The sequence below is a fragment of the Paralichthys olivaceus genome, chromosome 18, assembly GCF_024713975.1.
Source record: "Paralichthys olivaceus isolate ysfri-2021 chromosome 18, ASM2471397v2, whole genome shotgun sequence".
NCBI lineage: Eukaryota > Metazoa > Chordata > Actinopteri > Pleuronectiformes > Paralichthyidae > Paralichthys > Paralichthys olivaceus.
In genome coordinates this window covers 12901103-12922410 of record NC_091110.1, presented here as the reverse complement: position 1 = coordinate 12922410, position 21308 = coordinate 12901103, and the positions used below count along the sequence as shown (strand labels likewise).

Below are 21308 nucleotides of genomic sequence, written 5' to 3'. Positions count from 1 at the left end.
TGCTTTTTAAAAGATGTCATCATGGCTGCCCATTCCTGTCATGAGCTATTTCCTTTTTATTTTAGACATTTCATATACAGAAGTTAATGATTTGAGAAACTTGCTGTCAATATCAATGACAATAATTGTTACTTGCAGCCTCGTACGGAACTTTAATCTGTTATTAATTTCATCACACTGAGGTTTTATGCACACATTAGAAATTGTTCTGAAATTTCAAGTTATTAACTTTGGTATAGGACATTTACAGTAATGAGGTGTGAGACAGAAGAGTTCATTCATGTAAAGAGCAACTCTGACTCAGTAATGAGGTGTTTGTTATCGTTTATTGTACCAGTCAGTTTATTTGTATTCAAGCAATTGGGGATCATGTAAATCGTCCATATCTCTGCCTCTTATCAGAAGCACTTTCTCGGCTGCCGTTGGCGTTCAAAGTATTCAACCAAAAAAAACGACAGAATAGTTCACTCCTTCCTCTTCTACAGTGTGTCCAAATAAGGCATGAGGCAAATGTTTCATTCTTGACCCAGTGTAGCTTAAACCAGCCATATATTACTATAAAATACATACAAATCATAAAATAACTATTTACATCCAACCCGCTATGCAAACAATCAAAACCAATATATACACAGGAAGCGTAGGCTCTGAAGACACAAGCGTCTTCTCACCACGTCAGTGCAACTGTTGCTTCGCCCCACACTCATAATTTACTCAACATGAAGTTCATGAGCAGCAGCAGCCAAACCTGTTTTACACCAGACTGAGAGTGTAAAACTGAAAAGTGACAAGTCAGCATGATAGTATGAGTTTAAAATCTGTGTTTTAAAATATGCTGATCTGTGCTCAAGTGACTCTGTTGAAACAATAATATCAAACATCCACAGGTTGTTGACAAACTGCTTGATCTCCATCCCATAATTAATAATCAACAAACACAGGGGCATGAGGTCATATTTAACAGCTGAGGTATTCAATAATGTTAAACCAACACAACTAATCATCAAACTGCAAAATAAAAACACTTCATATCTTTTTTACATTTTCAACTGACTGGTGATTAATGAAAAAGTCCAAATATTAATTCTCAATTACTAACAATGCTCAGGAAAATGGTCTTTTATGAATGGCACTATTGAAATTTTAAGTCAAAAAATCTGTAATTATACAATTCTACATAAAGATAATCTTATGGCAAAGTATACAGAGGGTATGAAAGATGTCAAAAACAAACACACTGAGACGTATGGCTTCGTTGTGTCATCAAAATAAACTCTACATGAGTGATGAGTGTCACTGACAGAACCACTATTACAAAAAAAGCTTTAAAAGTAAACATTTGGCATACCATATATGTTGGAGGGAGAATGAGGAACATACCGGATCACCAAGCAGTGGCATGCTTACCATACCTGACTTTTCTTTAGAGAGGTATAGAAGAGGATAGAGCAATCGATGAATTCACGAATGCATGAACAAGACACTTCAGAACCAAAAGCTACAGCGTTACTAAGCCAACGATTGCTATTTCCATTCGAAAATAAATATTCTCTTCCACAGATATATTTAAAAGGGGTTTAAAGAAATACTGAGAGAAAACATAAAACTGTCCAGCAGGAGTCAGCTGTTTGTCAAGATGTGCTGTTAGATCCAACTTTATGTTGCTTGCAAAAACTGCACTCAACAGACGACATTGGCTGGGATGTAGGAAGCTACCTGAAAGGTCAGCTCAGTCTTCTCTTTTCTCGTCACCCTCAGGGAAAGAAAGACAGCTAAAGTGGAGTGGCACTCCTTAGAGAACTCGTGAATCTAATTATCGAGCTGCAGTAAAAGACGGGAGTAATTGGACTAATTCTACCGAGAGAGACCATCCTCTCAAGCTGGGTGAAGAAAAGAAGATCTAGGCCTTAATTGGGCAGCGAGAGGCGAGGTTCAGAGGGGGAGGACAAAACACAGAGCTCAGGCCTCTTATTAAAAATGTGCTTCAGTGGAGGAAAAGAGGCGTCTCATTGCACAGAAATGATGGCTTTGTCAGTCGTTGCCTTAAAGGTCCAGTGTGTAAGATTTAGGTGAAAGGGATTTTTGGCAGAAATTGAATATAAAATATTCCTAGTGATGTTTTCACTGGTGTGTTTCATCTAAATTGTATGAATTGTGGGGGGGGTCCTCTCTGTGGAGGCCGCCATGTTATTTTACTGTCGGCCAAACTGGACAGACTAAAACCTTTTAAGTTTCCATGACAACTGAAGTTCACCACAGGTTTTCTTTCATGTTGGGAAACTTCACCTCTAGATGTCACTAAATTCTACACACTGAACCTTTAAGGCAAAAGGTAATATAGGCCATACAACAACCACAGCAGTTTCCTTATTTAACAAGCTTCCTGCTTCACATACCAACTAAAACATTAAATCAAATATTTTAAAAAAGCTGCCAAAAAAACCCAGTCCCCTACCATGACAGGGCCAGGTGAATGTCAGGTAAAAGTACCAGTAATATATATATATAGATATATAGTTTGTTTTCTTCCTTAATAAAAATAGTGCCCACTCTGAGGCTAACAATGTCTAAGTCAGCCACCAAAAATCATTGATTAGAGCCCTCTGTTAATGAGAAAATTTCACAGTGGAGTAGTGTGAGTGATGGTGTGGATACCTCGTGAGGTACTGAAGAGTTAAGTGTGCTCTTGCATGCATATGACGACGCAGGTTATGTACAGATGAAGGAGGGAAGTTAACCATCACCGTGAGAAATAAAGGCAAACTTCTCTTCTCTGAGGACTGGAGCTCTGTGTGACCAGAGGAGAAATAAATTGGAACAGTGAGGAAGTAAAAAAAAAAAATTTAATTAAAATAAAAGATCTGTCACATCCTCAGTGTTAATGGCCTTCTAAGGTCACACTCCCTACAGCCAGGGTTGTAAGCATTTTTTTTTCCTTCTGCATATTACTCTCTCCTTCATCCCTTCACTTCAGTCTATCTTGTCTTCTTGTTTGCCGTCTGTTCTCTGCTGATGATACGTTGGTTCAGATTCACAAGATTTCTCTCCACATGCACTGTGACCGTCCACCTGCCCAGACACTTTTGCTCTGGCCCTATGTGCATCAAAACAGCTGACGATTAACTCAGAGTTCTGATAGATGAGCATGCCGGACAGCGTCAGCACCACACCTGCGCAGCTGAGGGCGGACAGTTCGCTGCCGAAGAGCAGCTGGGACAACAGCAGGTTCCCCACCACGCTCAAGTTGCCCAGGATGTGCAGGGTGACGGCCGAGGTGAGCGTGATGACGCAGCAGCTGGCCAGGTTGTACATGACTGAGCCCAGGCAGCTGAGCAAGATGAAGACCCACAGGTGGCGGTCGTAATGCAGTGGCGATTCCATCAGAGTCCAGTTCTCTAAGGTCAGAGCTGCCACAGTCAAGATGCAGAAGCTAGGAATGGACATCAGGTAGAGCAGGAACACAGAGTTGATTTTCTCCTCCTGAAGTAAGATGCCTGATTCAACAAAGACATATATACAGAAGTTACAAACATGACTGTAATGGAAAAGACTTGAGACTTACAAAACAGAAACAATCTTCTATCTAGGGCATTTGTTACTGAAGCTGAAGTATCAGAAACAGAAGATGTTAAATGTTTTTCACAAATAATGAATCTGAAACAGAAAATATATTTTACACCTCAAATGTTTTAATAAATGCACTGTATTTTTTTTGAACTATTTAGGTGATAGAACAGAACGTTTCTGTTAACAGCAACAGACAGTTGAAAAGGTGAGGGTGAACTCTGAAGAGGACAGATGGCAGGAATTATGCAAAACTCCTGTTTGAAAGGTGTATTATACCTTCATGTCTGGACACACCTTTATATGACGGTGATCAACGTTGGAGTAAGAGTTAAAGCAGCTGTAGCACCCACTGTAAATACAGACTGAGGCATTGAGTCCCGTCCTTTAAACAAAGCAATGTTCACATCTGAAGTGTGCCAAAAACTCAGGGAAACGCAACAACAAGTGAGAGAGGATGAAAATAGATTGTTGAAACTTGAGACAACATCGCAGAGCAAGTTTGGATCCTCAGGACAGATATTAAGTGTTGGCCATGATTAAAAATAAAAGAAACGTGTAAAATTCTGCTCCAAAGCAGGTCATAAAAATTCCACAGTGTTCTTTCTGATAGTCTTTTAATTAAATAAAACTACCATGGCTACTTCTGCTAGTAGCTATAGTAGAGTATTTTGAATAATAAACCTGGTAACAAACTCGCCCCTGTAACCCTGAGGCGGTCCTCTGTACCTTGAGGTACAAAGTAAGTAGCATACATTCCTCTGACATAACACGAATATCAGCTCTTGTATTAGGTAACTAATTAGAGAGGGGGACTCATTATATATTTAGAAACTCATAACTCTCTTCTTTGACCACTACAGTGTTATCAAAACTAATGAGGCTAAAGAGACTAATCCACCGCACAGACGCACATTTTAAAGCAACAACGGCAACAAATGTTTCCTTGAGAGCGGAGAAGATTCGATAAATGAGAAGCGAAGGCAAACCATGTGATATCAATTCAAGAGAGGAACTGTGGCCAAATGTTCAGTCTCACCATGTTTTCAAACTCTGTCAAGGAGGTCATGTTTTCATCTCTGTCCATTTGTTTGTTTGTTTGTCACCACGATAACACAAAAACTGAACTGAATAATTTCCATGAAAGAACTAATTACATTTTGGTGTGGATTCAGACAAATGGCTGGATCCAGGAGATTTTTTTTAAACTTTCTTTAACATTGTGAGTTAGGCAGTCTTTTTTAAGTACAAGAGTGTGTAAATTGGTGTGGCTTGTTGAGTTTAAGGGTGTTTGTTGAGGCTTTGGTGGAGGTACGCGCTCTACTGAGTGCCATTCTAACAATGCTGCACTCTACGGAAACTCTGGCAGTTCTACCTCATAAACACACACTGGTGTTTTTATTATGTTGCCTAGGAAACCAAAACATGTGCAACTGTGACATTCCACCTTAAGAGTGAATCACCAAAACACTAAAAAGTTCCAGGACCACAGACCGCTGTGGCGCCCGGGGGGAAACACTAAAATATTCTCTGATGTCACGAGGAGTTTTCCAGTTTAAAAATAATTCAATCAATTACCTTGGAGGATTAGTTTCTAGAAGTCTGGTGTTGACAAACAAGACAGAAAACAAGGAAGTGACACAGTAAAGAGGTACTCACTCTGCTGAATGGACTTCACACCCCTCAACATAGTTGCAGCAAACACAAAGAAGCAGCCGGTCTGATCGTACTGGACCTCCCCCATGATGCTGAAGGAGGCTCCCAGGCAGATGGGCATCATGGCTGTGTATTTGAGGATGTGATGCTGCTTGCCCAGTATCAGAGCGGAGATGGCGAGAGTGAAGAGCGGAGTGGTGGTGTAGATCATTTGTGCAAATGACAGCTGGACATAGTTCAGACCCATGTTCCCGAAGGCGATGCTAGCGCAAAACGTCAGACTCAACAGGAACACCTTGCACTTGGCGCTGGTTGTCAGGTCCTGCTCTCCAGCACCACTCTGGTGGATCACCCGCAGCTTGATGAGCCCATAGTCCACCACTATGGCCGTGAGCATATGCAGAGCTGACAGCAGCAGCGGGTACCTGAAGTTGTACACGGCGAATATCCATTTGTTGAGGCTGGAGATGGTGGTGCCCGTCACCAGCCACACGATCACAGCTGACAGCAGATGGAGCATCTCTGCCGGTGGCCGCCTCCTGCCTCTCTCCCGCTGAGTCGCCTCGCATTTGGAGAAGCCATCGGCGCTGATCATGTTCGTATCATGGTCCTCCCTGTAAGGCAAACACATGTTGAATCCGTGTCTCTCCCCTCAAACTGTGAGGTAAACATCGCAGGGAAGCACACAGCTGGTTCCCCCTCCTCCTCCTCCAGTCTGCTCTGCTTTGTTGTTCAGCAAACCTGCGTTAATCTGAGCGCCGCCCCGCAGACACGTGTTTCTAGTTTGCATGACGGACTGGTTGTGTAACTTAGCCCCGGTCAGGCTGGAACAAGAAGAGCAACAGAGGAGGGGGGCGTCCAGGGCGGGTTGGGAAAACAAACCGAAACGCGCCTTCCTCTCCGCAGATTGGTTCAAACCCTGGTTTGTTGCAATGGACCGACAGTGACGGTGTGATGCACCAAAAACACCCCAGCAGGGCAGTAAACACCGGGGGGGGGGCAACCCCGCTGCTGTAACTCAATATGTCACACATCACGGAGTGCAGTTCACCGGAGTTATGGTTTAAACATCCGCTTTAAATAGCAGCTTACTTCATCAACAGAGATCTCGTGCTTCACATTTCCCGGTAACGACACAACAACACTTCACACGATGCAGCGGCTCAGACATGATGTCGAGACAGTTCTCATCCGGTCACACTTCACTGTCAAACCGCGGAGAACAGCCATTTTGTCTAGGTTTAAAGGAGGGCTGAGGTGTGTTGAGCGAGGCTGACCTCTGCTGCGGACTGTCACCGAGCACCGGGGCAGCCGAGCCATGCTAACGTTAGCAGCTAGCTCGCGTCAGGTTGCTAGCCCCAAAACAAGGCGGCAGCGGCGGCCGTGATACTCCCGGTTTGACGCGGTGTTAGCTTCCGTTCAGCGAGCGGCACGGTAGCGTGACCACCACCGCTGCCAGCCACAGTCTCACTGGGCTGCGTCATCTTTACCTTGTTGTCTGACGAGTCCATTGACCGCACTGACGGCAGCATCACCCCCCTGGAAAGAGTCTCCGCTGCTCGGTCACCGCGCTCTGTCAAGTCGAGCCGAGTCGAGTCGAGTCGGAGCGGACGCGCGTCACTATCATTGGCGGGTTCGTTTAAAGAGCCACGACACTTGTAAACTGTGCAGCTGAGTTACAGTGAAGACATTGGAGCCTCCATCGGATCAGGAATCATCATCATCATCCAGCGACACATTGTGTTCCTGTCATCACACCACAACGAGGAACAAGCAGCATGTAGCACGATGCTAATGATCACCTATGAATTTTCATTTTTTCAGTGAACTATCCCTTTAAAATTTCTATCTCAATAAACAAGTTAACCAGCAAACAGGAGACTTTAGTGCAGATGTTCCTAAAATAACTGTCAGAGACCTCGAAAGAATATGTATTTGAGCCAGTTCACAAAACAATCACCCATGTAAACATGGGAGCAGTGTAACCTAACCTGTCTGAAGCTGTCTTTATCAACTCTAGGTTCATGGAGACCAAGAAAATCGGAAGGCTGAGGATTATTTTCATGATTTACTTTAAATTAACTAGTTGTTTTTTTTAAGAATTGCTTTTCATATGGAAATAATCTTGCATCACTCCGTCTAGGTCCCAACCATTACTATAAAACCTTGTTGAAATGAATGGTGGATCTTAAGTTTTATTCATTGCATCATCCAAAATTCATCCAAAGATGTATTTGTGTCTTCATCAGAGGTGTTGAGGGTGAGTTCATGCAGCATGTAGTAACAGTAGTGTTTAACATGTGAACGCAATTTAATTAGTAGATGCAAGTGAACATTACAATCTAAAGCTCTTTTGAAGTTAAACTCAGACCAGTGGATCTAAATCAGTCTCATCCATCAGCCATAAAAGATCATTTGATTTTCTTTAGTCAATTTTCAAAGCGAGTTAACAGCAGTTCTGAGAAGAAAGAGAAAGTTAAGATTGGTCTTGAGGGCTCACGACAGACACTTCATCACTATCATCTGTCATCTGTCTTTGGAAACTTGAACGATTTTAAAGTAAACAACAACACAGAGTCAACTTAATGTTTTTATTTGAGCTCAAAAATGGGAGATTTTCTAGGCCTTTGGGCACAAAAGGTTAAGTTCACATCATGAAGTCCACATTACAGTTAGCTAGGTGAAGAGGCTTTTCACTACAGAGGTGCTTGGGCACTCTAATACCATGCATAGCTATATATTGTCATGGGAACCTTTGAATTTATGTAGCATTTACTGACACCTGCATGTAAAGATGACGTTGTGCTTATTTGTATCATCAATATTTTATATTAAACTCATGTCATCATTTTAATTCCCCAACATCGCAGTAACTGCTCTATGATCTTGATTAAAGATTATGTTTACACAAATAGAGTTAAAATAGTGACCAGTAATGTGAAATAATACTTCCTTACAGTGTTTTTTAATGAGGTAATTCTATTTCTATTATATTCTTGCTATATACAGGCCATAACAACCCAGGTAGTTAATGTGCATCATGCCCTATTATACACAGAAAGCTGAAAAGTATGAATGAACAGCTTATTATTGTTTATTAATAGAATGCATATGAACTACTAATGAACAGTGCTTATCTGCACACAAAAGGTTAGCTAATGTTCTGCTAAGATTTCTCTTAATTGTTTTCTGGCTCTGGACTGATTCAGAACTATGATTCATCTAAATGACACTGTTACTATGACATGTGCTGCATAAAACACCTTTCTGACCTTGGAGCATTTTCTTCTCAAGTCAGGTTGTGCTATTATTAAACTTTTATAGATATAAACCAGCCAATTCTAACTATTTTAATTCGGGAGAATACGTTTGTTGTCACTTACCAATATGATAAACCCTGATATTCTGAGTAAAACAAAATGAAATTCACCCTGAAGTATACATAAGTGCCCTCAAAGGGAATCATAGTCTGTCAGACTGCTATAATCTGCTCCAAATATAAGAGAACATGTTTACAGGGTTTTACTACTTCATTACATAATTAAGGCTAAAATTACCATCAAGCACCAAACAGCAATATAATCCCTTGCTGGAGAAAATCCCCGTGGTTTAGCAGATTATACATCAGTGGAACTCTTATGGTGAGTCTCTGAGATATTTGAAGTGGTTTAGTGAGTGGTGGAAACTGCTTAAACAGAGGTGCAAGACTTTTTGTCGATAATATGCATCAAGCTCCAATAAATTCTGTGAAACTCAGCCTGACTCTCCAAGCCTCGTAACATTTCCCTGTTAATGCATCAGAAACAGGTTGGAAATTATGTGCAGCTGTACCTGTAAAACAACATGGGGTTGTCATCAGTTGTCCATCCAAAGAGAAAGATGTCTATTTTGGTTTTCATGACAAAGAAGCTGCTCTCCAGCCTGTCACAGCTGACTGTAACTGTAAATCCTTGAAAATACAGTTTGTGCAATTTTAAGAAATAGAATGTAAAAAAAAATCTCCAAGGATCAGTTGGATCAATAAATGAAGTTCTGCTGTGAAAAATCCTTCTTTGTGCGTAACGATGCTTTATCCCGCTACGGTCCTTTCAAAGTTTTACGTCTCTGTCACAGCCCAGCATGAGGATCGTGTTCCAGCTTGGAGGAGAACAAGACATTCAGTGCCTGTACCAAAACATTCGCAGCACTCCTTGCCCCCTAGGTTATTCCCTTACACTCACACCAGGAAATGAAACTGTTCAACTCTCACACACACACACACACACACACACACACACACACACACACACACACACACACACACACACACACACACACACACACACACACACACAAACACACACACACACACACACACACACACACACACACAAATCATAAATTAGTTCTCTGCTGAAGTGAGGGTATGCATTCTGAAAGCACAAGCTATAACAGAACAGAATTAAGTAGATCAGTCACTGGGAGTTGGAACTTCGTGTTCGAAATTCTGCATGTGCACACACACACACACTTTTACTCACTCACACACTCTCTCACACACACACACACACACTGTGTATAACTCGCAGAGAATCAGGAGGAACCATTCAGCCGATCTGATGCTGTGGTGAAAGGGAACATTTTGTCTTTTAGAAAATCTCGGGGCATTGGGTCCAGTCCTGTCTGTCTTTGGCTTCCCAGTAGCCGCCCCTGTAGATGTAAGTATTTTCTCCTGTTGTGTCATCTGTCCTCTTCTGAAACCACAGTGGCTGGTAGCCCTCGATGTCTTGCCCTAATGACACAGAATCATGTTGTTTTAAGACCTGGCTTGCATGTGCATAATGTGCTACTTTCTCCATACTGTGTAAATACTGCAGTCTTCCTGAGAAAGAACTCTGTCTGAAGAAAGAGAGTAAATACTGTCTATGTTCCACCCCAAGACATATAAGTCAGGTTCTAAAGACCAGGGTTTCTCCACTCTTCTTAATCAACCCTTTCTCCTAAAGATTACATTGCCATAAAGCTAAACTGCAAAAATACTTTTTGCAGCAACCATAACTGTGATCTGGTTAAGTTTGTTATTAGTATCATAATCAGAATTTGCTGCCGATTTACATATTTGTCAAGTAGCAAATGTGCTGATAGTGAATGTGTGAGTAAAATGTTCACAAACAACTTATTGCTTTGCTACAAAAATATAATCAATTGTGGTGACAAAACATAACCAAAGAGAAGTGTCATTTTAGAACATAGGACAAGATGGAGAATATACAAGGGAACATCTTGTCCTATGTTCTAAAATGAAACTTTTTTTTTGTTGTGTATAGTTGGCCTTGTAGTCCTTGCTCTCACCCTCCTCCAGGGCCTGATTTGCTTGCGCCCCACGTCTTTTCCTCTCCAGCCTCTGACGCTCCTCCAGTCGCTGCTTCTGGCCATTCGCTTCGTCCCACAGACCTGCCTCCATTAGCCGCTGGTCTTGCCGCAGACGACTGTCAGTGGGTGCAACCCCCTCCTCCTGTTCGTTCAAAGTCAAAGCCAGGGCGGAGAAAAAGTGCATGTTCTCCGCATTATCTCTATACAGTGAAAGATAGAGGAGAGAACAAATTAAGACAAAAGGTCAGATGCAGGTCACGGGTGGGGGGGGGGTGCTTTAAATAAGATACACATACGGGAGGGGGTATTTCTTCCAGAGGAGTTTGGGCTGAAGAGTCTGATAAACTGTCTTCTGTTTGCCCTCAGAGCCGCCACATCCTTGGCTGCTGTCCACTATTTTGGCACCCTCAATCTTGTCGTCCCAGGTCCCTGACAGGATGTAATGAGCCGTGCCCTCTCTGTCCTCGACCACTCCTGTCACCTGGAGACAACAGAGAAGAAGACACCAGTTATATGCACAGTCTGACCTGGCAGTTTCACAGCAGTACTATTTCTCTAATGTTACTCTTCCAGATGTTGTATCCGCTTGAAATTTTTAATAATTCTGCAGATTGGACCAAATGGAAGAAAAGCTTCAGGGAGAGAATATATTTTCATGCTCCTGCTCCTTATTACTGATATTATGTCACAAGCATTTTTCAGAAATAATGTTGTAGGTGATCTCCAGTGGTAAACAATAAACACAGAGGAAACAGAGAGAAAGATATGTGAAATATATTAGAGATGCTTAATCTGCTAAAACAGTGTTGTGGAGTCTTGACACAGAATATTGGAGGAGGATAAAGCTGTTGCTGTGAAATCTGAATGAAGATAACTAACAAAGATGGCTGTCAGAAGGAAAAGGTAGAACGAACATACTTTCCGTGGGACTTCTCTGGAGAAGTAGCTGTAGGGGGAGAATTTGAGACGACAGGTGTCCTTGGTGGTGTTGTTCACAATGTCAATGTCCCCCGACTGCCAACGGCAACAGACAGGAAGACAGTAAGGAAAATAGAAGACATAGATGACTTTTTCAATGAAGTTTTTATTTTCACATTTTTCACTGCTCTGACATAAACTCAAAGTCAGAAACTGGTTGTTGTGTTCTTTTGGCCAATTTAAATAGGAATTATTTCAGGGGAACAAACCTGATCAATCCAAAGTTTTCCCACAATAATGTTGTGCACCGTCGAGGTCACTTTGCTCCACACATAATGGTTTCCACTCGAGTGGAACTGCAGGTGAATGTTTCCTACAGTGAACAGAATGAAGACACACATAACTTCATTACTTGATTGTGGCAAATTATTCATGTTCTTACAAATGTTTTGGGTGTAGTGACAGATCATATCTAGTTTGTAGTTATGTATTCAATGATTTACAGCACTTACAGTTCAATAGTAATTGGATGTTTAATGATAAGTGGGCAGAGCAGTAGAGAAGAGAAAGGTTATCCTGACTTGCAGGATCATAAAGACCTGAGGATGCAATTTCAGTATTATTCAGCACCTCTGATAATTAGGGGGGGTTTCCTAGCAACTGCTACAGTGATGACTCACCAATATTGCAGAACTAGACCAATAAGACAATTTCCTGTGTAGCTGCACAAATCAATAATATTGCATGAGTCTAGCAGGAGCATGAGTGGGTCAAAAGAACATGTCAGAGAGGAGATCTGGATCTGCACACTGTTTGCATGTCTGATTTGTTCTGTGCTCTGTCATACAAAGAATAAAAACATGTTTGCTTCAGTATTGAGTTTCCTGTCCTCACGTGTCTTTGATTTGTTTCGTACACACCTTTGATGGAATAGAAGGAGACTGTACACTGATTGTCAAAGTGAACTACATCAGTGCTATGGTGTGTTTGAAGTTCTCACCTAATGGAACGACAGAGATATATTTCCCACGGAACTTGCTGTCGATAGTGATGTGCTGCCACAGCGTCCATCCCCTCTGTGAAGTCACGTGATGGGCGGCGGCTGGTGGGTGATGACTCACCTGAGAGTAAATGGCATCAGCTGTTGTCAGCAGAGGCAATAGACACATCCTATTTCATTTATATTTCTGTGTGTAGGTTTTTTTATTCTCACCTGTTCAGAAATGGAGCGGTAACCATACTCCTCCAGTCGGTCCAGTTCATAGGTCTCCCCCAGCAGAGGGTTGAAGGGCTTGGCTGTGCGATGGACTGTGGTGGAGTACGAGGAGACAGAAAAGGCCGCCACCAGGCACATCTGCTCCAGGGACGAGTCGCAGCGAGCTGCTCGGTCCAGAAGCTCGCTGTACTCCAGATCCTCGGTCAGACGCTGCAGCATCGACAGCGGCTCATTGAAGTTTACCTAAAATCAAACAGACACAAAAGGTTTCTTGTAAATAATCCTAAAGATTACATATGAATACCTGTTAACTCAAATCCACATGTAATAACCCCCTGTGTTTGTATGTCCCCGCTAACAAGTGGAGTTTCAATCCACATTATTTATTTTCCCGACTCATATGAGGTCACCATGACCTTTGACCACTGAAATCTAATCTAATCACCATGAGTCCACCTGAATGTTTGTGCTAAATTTGAAGAAATTCTCTGATCTTCAGAGATCGTGTTCAAAAGGGGACAGACGGCCAGACAACCTGAAAACATACCTCTGACCACTGGTGTGGAGGCATAATAGAAAACTACACTACAAACAATTATAATGTTTTGTATTTACAGGCATGGGTATCTTGGACAGGTCTTTGCCAATACAGTTCTTCATGATGCTCCAGAGATTGAGGGAGTAATTTGGTTTGTCAGGAATACGGCTGCGTCTTGTTCTTTGAAGCTGCATGTGGTTGGTGCCAGATGTGTCCTGAAAAGAAAAAGACGTTTTTTTTGTTTGCATAAGACAAACGAGAACAAGTTTAATTTACATAAGTGAAGTGGGGACCTACATTCTCATTGTGAGTCCAGTCATTGGGCACTCCTCCGCTCATCATACTCTGATTACTCCCTGAGCGCCTGAGAGAAAACAACAAACTTAAAATACAGTTCTGTGGATTGATCAGAGCTCTGATATTATGATGCACAGACGTGATGTCTCACTTGTGCTGTACGTTGCCGCTGGCTGTCACGGTTATGAATGCAGTGGAGTCCTCCATGGCATCGAAGAACTCTGCGTCATCATTCTCATCACTTGCATCCCCCTCCTGAGACCTCTCCACACCTACAGCGGACGCAGGACAAGGACAATGCTTAGCCTGTCCTCCACCATAAATATACAGTACATACATCATACATAATGTAGTGCTGATATTCAAGGGGTGATCAAATAACAGAGACTGTTTAACATAATTCACAGTGGTTATAAGGAAATTATATTGTGATAAATAACCCTCCAGTACAGAGTGCAGGAGCTCAACATTTTTTATTTAGACTTAATTATCTTTACCTCCATCTCCATGAATTATTCCCTGGCAAATTGTGGAAAAACATCCAATCTCGCAATGTTAAGAAGGAAATAAATGAATTCCTGAATTTACCCTCCGATTCGGATCCACACACACATTTTCTGGGCACTTCTCTGACCCATACCACATCCTTCCACTAAGTTTTGTGGTAATCCGTCTGGTAGTTTTTGTGTCTTGCAGAACACAGAACGTGCAGACAAACAGGACGGCCAGAAAAAGAATAAAAATAAAAAACTGTTTTTTTTGGTTGTTGGGTGTTTCTTTTACTTTGACTTCCCATGAGAATGCATTTAATATGATACAAATTGAGATATGATAGAAAATACTGATTGAATACGCTTCATTTCTGTGACAAACATGCACCACTCTTTCTGGCAAGAAGATGCTTTATGTTTATTCTGTGAGACCAACACTGAGGAGGACGTCTCTGAGACAGTGTGTGATGTGTCTCACCTGTGTATGAGGTGGGATTCTCTCTCCAGGCTCTCTCCAAGCTGTTGTGTTGTTTGGCTAACTGTTCGATAGTCTCCTCCAGATGGTGGCGCTGTTCTCTCTCATGCTGCAGGGCCTTCTGCCACCTCCGGCTGTGAGATTCTGCTGCGTCCAGAAAATCACGACAAGCCTGACAAGTGTGAACACAACACACGTGAGAATACGCAGGCGGAGCTCTCATGCTGCGTGCCCCCCCCATGTCTCCCTCTTACAGGGGTTACATGCTGCCTGAGGCTTTGCACTGTGTGAACTCACATTGATCATAGCATTGGAGGTGATGCGGAACAGGGTGGCTCGCTCGTTCACAGATTTCACTTTGTCTGTGCTGTCTGCGGATCCACGCAGCTCCTCGAGCTCGCTGAGGGAACGCTGGAGAGCGGCGCCGTGCTTTCCAATCAGCTCATTACAGGTGCTCAGGTCGTCCAGCTTGCCGGCCAGAGTCTTGAGCACCCCTTGGGTTAGGGCACGGTCCTCCTGAGGTACAGGGCCTTCATCTCCTGAGTCATCTTTACACAGAGAGAAAAGAAAATGACAATAGAAAGAGACAAGAGGATTATTAGACGTTATTAATATATAAATCACAGGATGTTTGTGGTGGTGGAATCTCATCTCGTGTCTCATTGCACAGATTAATATTTCAAATACATTTTGATTGGGATTGAGTTGAGAGAATGGTAGTGAGTAATGGATGGGGGATGATAATAACGCTTCACTCCCTGAACCCCCCACACCCCTTCCTCTATATCGGAAAACTGTGAATGAACACTGTTGCCCTGGAAACGTGGTCCTGTGCAATCAGGAGGCAAGGTTATTTTTAGAAGAAGAGGGAGGGAAAAAAAAGATGACGCACTACCCTTTTCCTCCTCTCTTTCATTTTCTCTCCTTCTCTCTCTGCCACTGATTGGCGCGAGCTGAGCGATCAGTCTCAGGGATTAGAAAAGGAGATGAGGGAGACTGGACTCCGAGCCAGACACCACAACATGAAAATTATGATCTAGAGATGTCGACACACAAATTTCAAGTTTTATAAATGTTCCACTGCAGGATTAAATTTAAATCACTAAAGATGTATTTTTTGTATGTGACTGCATCCTGACATCAAAAATAACTGCAAAACACATTTTCTTGAGATTCACTTTGTTGTTATTCACACCACACACAAGACAAGCGCACAGTAGAACGAAATTACATTGCATCCAGAATGTTTAATGCTTTCGTTTCCCGAGTTTCTGAAGTAGGTATAAAAGCAATCTAGTAAGTAAAAAAATAAAAACGATAAATATGGTACAAACAGACTATTAGGATATTGCAAGAAACTGAATTAAATTACACATATTTAATAAATACATAAATGGGATGTAAACAAACGTGACTTGTTAAAAAGCCTGCAAAATTAGATCATGTCTGGTTTCATGCTTTGAGCTATCGACCCAAAGAATCCAGCAAATAGCCGCATCCATCATATGTAATTGAACCATTCTAGGTCAACAAATCGCAACAGAAAAAGGATTGTGTGTGTGTTTACTCTGTAAACTCCTGAGCTTGTTGACAGAATCTAGGCCAGTGTCTGCTTTACTTGTGAAAACCAAAGCAGGGAAACAAGCTACAACACTCTATTAGAGGGGGAAAGAAATAAAAACAATTAGAGCAAACTGGATTAACAAAGTCTCAGGAGGAGATTGGAAATTAGAGGGTAAAAAATCCTTCAAGCATCTGAAATGGTTTCATGACCCATATACAGCAGAGAGAGAGAAATGAACCAGAGATTATAGATATGAGATGCGGGTCCATTTGCTACCTAACCATGCTTACGTTTATGGATGTGCACTTCTCCGTTCACCCACTTCCATGGAATAATAATGTGCTTCCACCAGAAAGGAACCCTTGTTTGGTCTATGTGCACTAATGAGTTCGTTTTCACACAGGACACTGTGGAGCGTCTGAGACGAAGCGGTGACTCATTGTTGAATCATGGGAGCACACCCACAGGTGATAGAGGCAGCACCAATGTGGACACATTGTGGGAAGAGAGGACCGAACTGTGAGCTGATGAAGATCAACGCTAATAACGAGCTGGGAGATTTTCTGAATCACGAGCTGAGCCACACCGTGTTCTCTTTGTAAACATTTCATCAGATTCACTCTCACACCCACAGATGCTGAACTTTTGACTCAATATTTAATGATTGTTAGAGCAGTGTGAAATCTGTCACACTGAAAATGTTATTTTATTATTTAAAAGCCTGTAGTGTTTAGATTATACCTGTTACAACATGGTGAAAAATCCATTTTATTACTGATGTTCTAATCCAGTGTAAGTCAATCAATTGGCTCTTCTATTATTGCCACTGTGCCCTGGACCATCCATCCATCCATCCGTTATCTACACAGTTTATCCTGGAGCTGGAGCCAATCCCAGCTGTCCCCGCGCGAGAGGCGGGGCACACACAGGGCCGAAGTACGGAGACAAATAACCAGTCAAGCTCACTTTCACACCTACGATCAAATTAGTGTCTCCAATCAACCTAACCCCTGTCTTCATGTCTTTAGATGGTGGGAGGAAGTCAGAGAACACCCACACAGACACTGGAGAACATGCCAACTGGAACAAAGGCTCATGCAATAATAAATTGTGCACATACATTAGCCTCTGCAGGTAAATAAAAACAAATACATTATTGTGCTTACAATTGTGTGAAATAGACAATACATGACTACTATTTGATTGCAAAAAGAAAATATAGCCAAAACATATAATGACAGCACTTTGAATACAATTTCCGAACCCTGGGAAACCCCAGAGAGAAAAAATAAGCTCAGGTCTATAAATCCTGTTTAATATTTTAGGTGTAATCACTACCAGCTCAGTAGATACAGCACAAAGAAATCACATATCCATCATGGTCTTGTTACGCTAATGAGGCCACAGCAACAGAAAACACTGATTTGCATCTTGCAGGGGCAAAGCTTTTACTCATCATTAAAGAGAGCTTACAGACACACCCCCCTCAGAAATGATTCTTCTGGCTGCAAACAAATAAGATAAATATGTAACATGTGACTGAGACTGACTGTTAAATAAAGCTCTGCTGTTCGACCATCACTTTATGATGCCGTACTGTTGAGTTTCCATCGCCACATTTAGACAGACAGGTGGACAGAATACAGTATTTGATAATTGCAAACTCAGGGAACTCCAAAAACACAATTACAAACACACACGTTCATGCAAACAAGCACAAAAGCACACACAAAGCATTTAATATGCTTCTTATTTTGTTGTCAGTAAATTATCAACAAGGATGTCACTTACAAGGTGTCGCTCACTGAGAAGGCTGCACTCTTGTCTCCCTATTGTCCAGTGAGTGTGTAGTGAAGATTATTTTGAATGAAAATCTTCACATCCTTCTGCTCTCTCCCTCTTTCTCTCTCTTTTTTTTTTTTAACTCCTCCTGCTACCAGAACGGAAGGAGGAGTCTAAAGGAAGGTCATTTCATTCAACCCTCGCTGTCGTCATACTGAAGGAGACAGGGAGGGCGAGAGGAGACGGATTGGGAGGGAGGGAGGAGGTAGCTGTGTGTGTATGCTTGTGCACATTCTAGCAACAGAGGGAGAGACAGAGAGAGAGAGAGCGGAAAAACGTCACCGAGCATCTTTGCTCCTCCACAAAGAGGCAGCAAACAGAAAATGTCCCTCAGAATCATGTAATGGAAAACATGTTATATATATGATATTATATTATATTATATTATACTGTGGTGGATGACATGATTGAATTCATGGATTTTGAATTGAACAAATCAACACTTCCTTCAACACATCTTTAACAACACTGCCCTCTTGTGATTTTTTTGTCCAATAACACAAAGGGAACTCAGAACTAAAAAAAGCATTGAGGTAAGTGGGTCTTGGTTGCAGGAGCCTGCAGACAGGATGCAGCTGTTTTGTCTCCTTCACACTGTCACAGATGAACCATGTTGTTCCCCTTCAGTGAATATTCTAGGATTTAATTTCTTAAAAGAAACAATAAATTTAAATCTATAGCTCAGAAAGAATCACAGTCACCCCTGTCCCTACTTATAAAGCCTGCTCGTTTCAAGAGCTGGCATTGTATCTTTGTAGAAGGGCTGAAAACCATATTGTTGCTCACTGAAACATACAGGACACACAAGTATAAACAGTCCTTCTCACCTGAGTGATGCATCAAGAGCGTGGCGTTGGCCTTGGCTTGCTGCAGAGCTGACACCCAGCACTGACACTCTGCCTCAGACGTGGCCTTCAGGTGGTAGCTCCGGCCTCCACTGGTCAACACCATGTGGCAGGTGTCACCCACCTCAATGTGCGCCGTGGCCAAGGGAATGGTGCCCCGGCAAGTGTGTGCCATCTCTGCCTGAGTCCTGAGGGAAAGCAGTAAACACAGAGTCAAATGTAGTTTATGACAGCAGAGCAAAAAGATAGATGTTCATGTGCTTCACTTAATAATGTGATGATTATTGATATGGCTGATATGACAATTGTTGTTGTGATGTTTAGTGACCGTTAGTTCCTGTTAGTGATCGTTAGTTCCTGTTAGTGATCGTTATTTCCTGTTAATGATCATTAGTTCCCGTTAGTGACAATTTGTTCTCATTAGTGACGGTTAGTTCCGGCTACTGACCATTAATTCCCACAAGTGATGTTTAGTCACCGTTACTTCCCGTTAATAACAATTTGTTCTTGTTAGCGACAATTTGTTTCCTGTTAATGGCCATTAGTTCCCATTAGTGACGGTTAGTTCCCATTAGTGACGGTTAGTTCCTGTTAGTTTCCATTAGTTCCTGTCAGTAATAGTGACCATTAGTTCCCATTAGTGATGTTAAGTGGTTCCTGTTAGTGATAGTTATTGACAATTTGTTCCTGTTAGTGAATGTGAGTTCCCATTAGTTCCGGGTATGACCATACATTCCCACTAGCGATGTCTAGTAACTGTTAGTTCCCATCAGTGTCCATTAGTTCCCGTATGTTCCCGTGTGTGAGCGTCAGTTACCTGTAGTAGGACATGAGGCCGTTGCTGAGGACGAACCAGCGCCGCTGGTAGCCCTTCAGGTAGTTGGTCCATTTAAAGAGCCAGCCCCTGTGGGTGTCCACGCACGGCAGGTGGAGCCCCGGGAGGGTCGGGGACGGTAAACTCTTCACCAGCTCGTTCATTAGCTCCGCTCGGCCGTGAACGTCGGTCCGGTCAGGATGGAGAGATCCGGAGAACAGCTGTTAGCTAGCTGCGTGTGAGAGAGAGAGAGAGAGAGAGAGCTGCAGTGCACTGAGTCCTGAGCTAAAGCTGCTGTTAGCCTGCAGCTGTGTGATGATGCTCCTGGAGTTTCTGAAAAGGTCCAACACCTGCAACAAACCACATCCGTGCATGAAACTGCTGAGGCTGCTGCACGTTCCCTTACAGCAACAACACAACACCATGTAACAATACAGCCTGTGGATATGAGAGAGAGAGAGAGACAGAGAGAGAGAGAGACAGAGAGAGATGATGACGTCCTCATCACTGGAGTGTAGCATATGGGTGCAGCTTCTCTCTCTCTCTCTCTGTGTGTGTGTGTGTGTGTGACATGGCATTTATTGCAATTTTCTGCATCAAGACTCAAACGAACGTTACGTTCCCGAGGAAATCCTTATAGCTACATTCAGATAGAGCAGATTTATGTTTGCATTTATATGGAAAAAAACATGTTAAATCTTCTAAATTAAAGTTCTATATATTTGGTTGTAAGTGTACATGAGCAGTGGTGGTGTGTAACAAAGTACATTAAGTACTGTGCTGCAGTGGCCCACTTGTACTATGCATCTTGTACTGAACTCAATTTTCCCTCAAAATGGTTGTTACTATAGTTTTATGCTCATATCCGTGGTAAATCAAATTATCGTTTAATGAAAGCTTGAGTGACAAACATTTCACAACAAATTATTGAAAATCGGTTTTGCAATTGTTCAATTTTAGAGCAAATTCTCTAAAAAGCAGAAAATGACCACTGACATGTTTTCTCTCAAGGGATGTTGTTCAGAATACAAAGAATACAAAGAGGAAAGCTGTGCAAACTTTGCCCTGTTTCTCATTCAGGGGCAGCGACTGATAAGTAATTTCTTTTTTTTTTTTAACCAAACAGCTTTCCTCTGAGATAAAAGAATGAGAGAGCTAAGAAAATGGCATTGAACATGAATGCTTTTATTTGCTTTGCACTTCTCAAAACAACACATCAAAATGGTAAATTATTTGAATCTCATACAGACGATAATATAAATAAATACAATGAATAATAATTATTATTAAAGGTTATATATACAACATTCACTGCCACTAGATGTCACACTGGCACCAAAAGAAAGGCTTTGTCTCCTCCCTTTGTTTTCTCAGTAAGGTGTGGTCTACAGATCTATGATGCAGAGGCCAGTGGAAGCAACTAAACACACAAGCAGAAGCACAACTGAGTAACGTTACCCTGAATACAGGAGAGCCAACAAAGAAGAATCCAGCTATCTGTTGCTGATGAAACAGATCTGTCTCATCCTCAGGTTGGTGATCCTGTCAGATTCAGAGCCTACAGGTGAGACAATTTGGTTGGTAGTGTTTGTTTTTAAAATGTATTGTAAGAGTAAGCACAGCACACTCTCATTAAAGCATCACTATGTAACTTTTATTGAGCTACAGCGCCCTCTGCAGCCACACATGGTGATTACATGTGGATATTACCCACGAGAGCTGTCACTGAAACCAAA

At 42.1% G+C, this 21308-nt stretch overlaps 2 protein-coding genes and 1 long non-coding RNA gene across 6 annotated transcripts; 1 reads left to right on the top strand and 2 right to left on the bottom strand.

Annotated features, from left to right (window-relative positions):
• Nucleotides 1-307: 307 nt before the first annotated feature.
• Nucleotides 308-9185, bottom strand: slc35e4 (solute carrier family 35 member E4). Of its 2 annotated transcripts, none has more exons than XM_020082574.2 (3): nucleotides 9052-9185; nucleotides 5224-5834; nucleotides 308-3494 (listed from the first exon to the last, which is right to left on the bottom strand). In XM_020082574.2, the coding sequence occupies exons 1-3, from the start codon at nucleotides 9117-9119 to the stop codon at nucleotides 2971-2973; spliced, it is 1203 nt and encodes a 400-aa protein (XP_019938133.2). In that variant the 5' UTR covers nucleotides 9120-9185; the 3' UTR covers nucleotides 308-2970. The 2 variants fall into 2 exon arrangements, with proteins under 2 accessions (XP_019938133.2, XP_019938135.1); XM_020082576.2 differs by lacking the exon at nucleotides 9052-9185 and adding an exon at nucleotides 6711-7093.
• On the bottom strand, nucleotides 7799-20076 carry osbp2a (oxysterol binding protein 2a). Of its 2 annotated transcripts, XM_069513211.1 has the most exons (15): nucleotides 19923-20076; nucleotides 19576-19804; nucleotides 18741-18946; nucleotides 14805-15055; nucleotides 14511-14679; nucleotides 13693-13813; nucleotides 13542-13608; nucleotides 13322-13459; nucleotides 12704-12949; nucleotides 12491-12611; nucleotides 11760-11863; nucleotides 11491-11586; nucleotides 10869-11053; nucleotides 10552-10772; nucleotides 7799-9991 (listed from the first exon to the last, which is right to left on the bottom strand). In XM_069513211.1, the coding sequence occupies exons 2-15, from the start codon at nucleotides 19734-19736 to the stop codon at nucleotides 9849-9851; spliced, it is 2229 nt and encodes a 742-aa protein (XP_069369312.1). In that variant the 5' UTR covers nucleotides 19737-19804; nucleotides 19923-20076; the 3' UTR covers nucleotides 7799-9848. The 2 variants fall into 2 exon arrangements, with proteins under 2 accessions (XP_069369312.1, XP_019937235.1); XM_020081676.2 differs by having other exon boundaries at nucleotides 19576-20076.
• On the top strand, nucleotides 9776-12370 carry LOC138405366 (uncharacterized). Of its 2 annotated transcripts, XR_011239073.1 has the most exons (3): nucleotides 9778-9917; nucleotides 10601-10815; nucleotides 10939-12370. It is a non-coding gene; the product is annotated as an uncharacterized lncRNA (long non-coding RNA). The 2 variants fall into 2 exon arrangements; XR_011239074.1 differs by lacking the exon at nucleotides 10601-10815 and having other exon boundaries at nucleotides 9776-9917.
• Nucleotides 20077-21308: the final 1232 nt, after the last annotated feature.

Coding starts and splice junctions, on each gene's coding strand:
- slc35e4 (XM_020082574.2), bottom strand. CDS start 9,119: ATGAAAACCAAAATAGACATCTTTCTCTTTGGATGGACAACTGATGAC. Junction 5,835..9,051: donor AACCCCATGTTGTTTTACAG/GTACAGCTGCAC, acceptor TTTGCCTTACAG/GGAGGACCATGATACGAACA. Junction 3,495..5,223: donor TGTGAAGTCCATTCAGCAGA/GTGAGTACCTCT, acceptor TTGTTGAATCAG/GCATCTTACTTCAGGAGGAG.
- osbp2a (XM_020081676.2), bottom strand. CDS start 19,736: ATGAACGAGCTGGTGAAGAGTTTACCGTCCCCGACCCTCCCGGGGCTC. Junction 13,609..13,692: donor AGCGGCAACGTACAGCACAA/GTGAGACATCAC, acceptor GTTTTCTCTCAG/GCGCTCAGGGAGTAATCAGA. Junction 12,612..12,703: donor ACCGCTCCATTTCTGAACAG/GTGAGAATAAAA, acceptor ATTTACTCTCAG/GTGAGTCATCACCCACCAGC.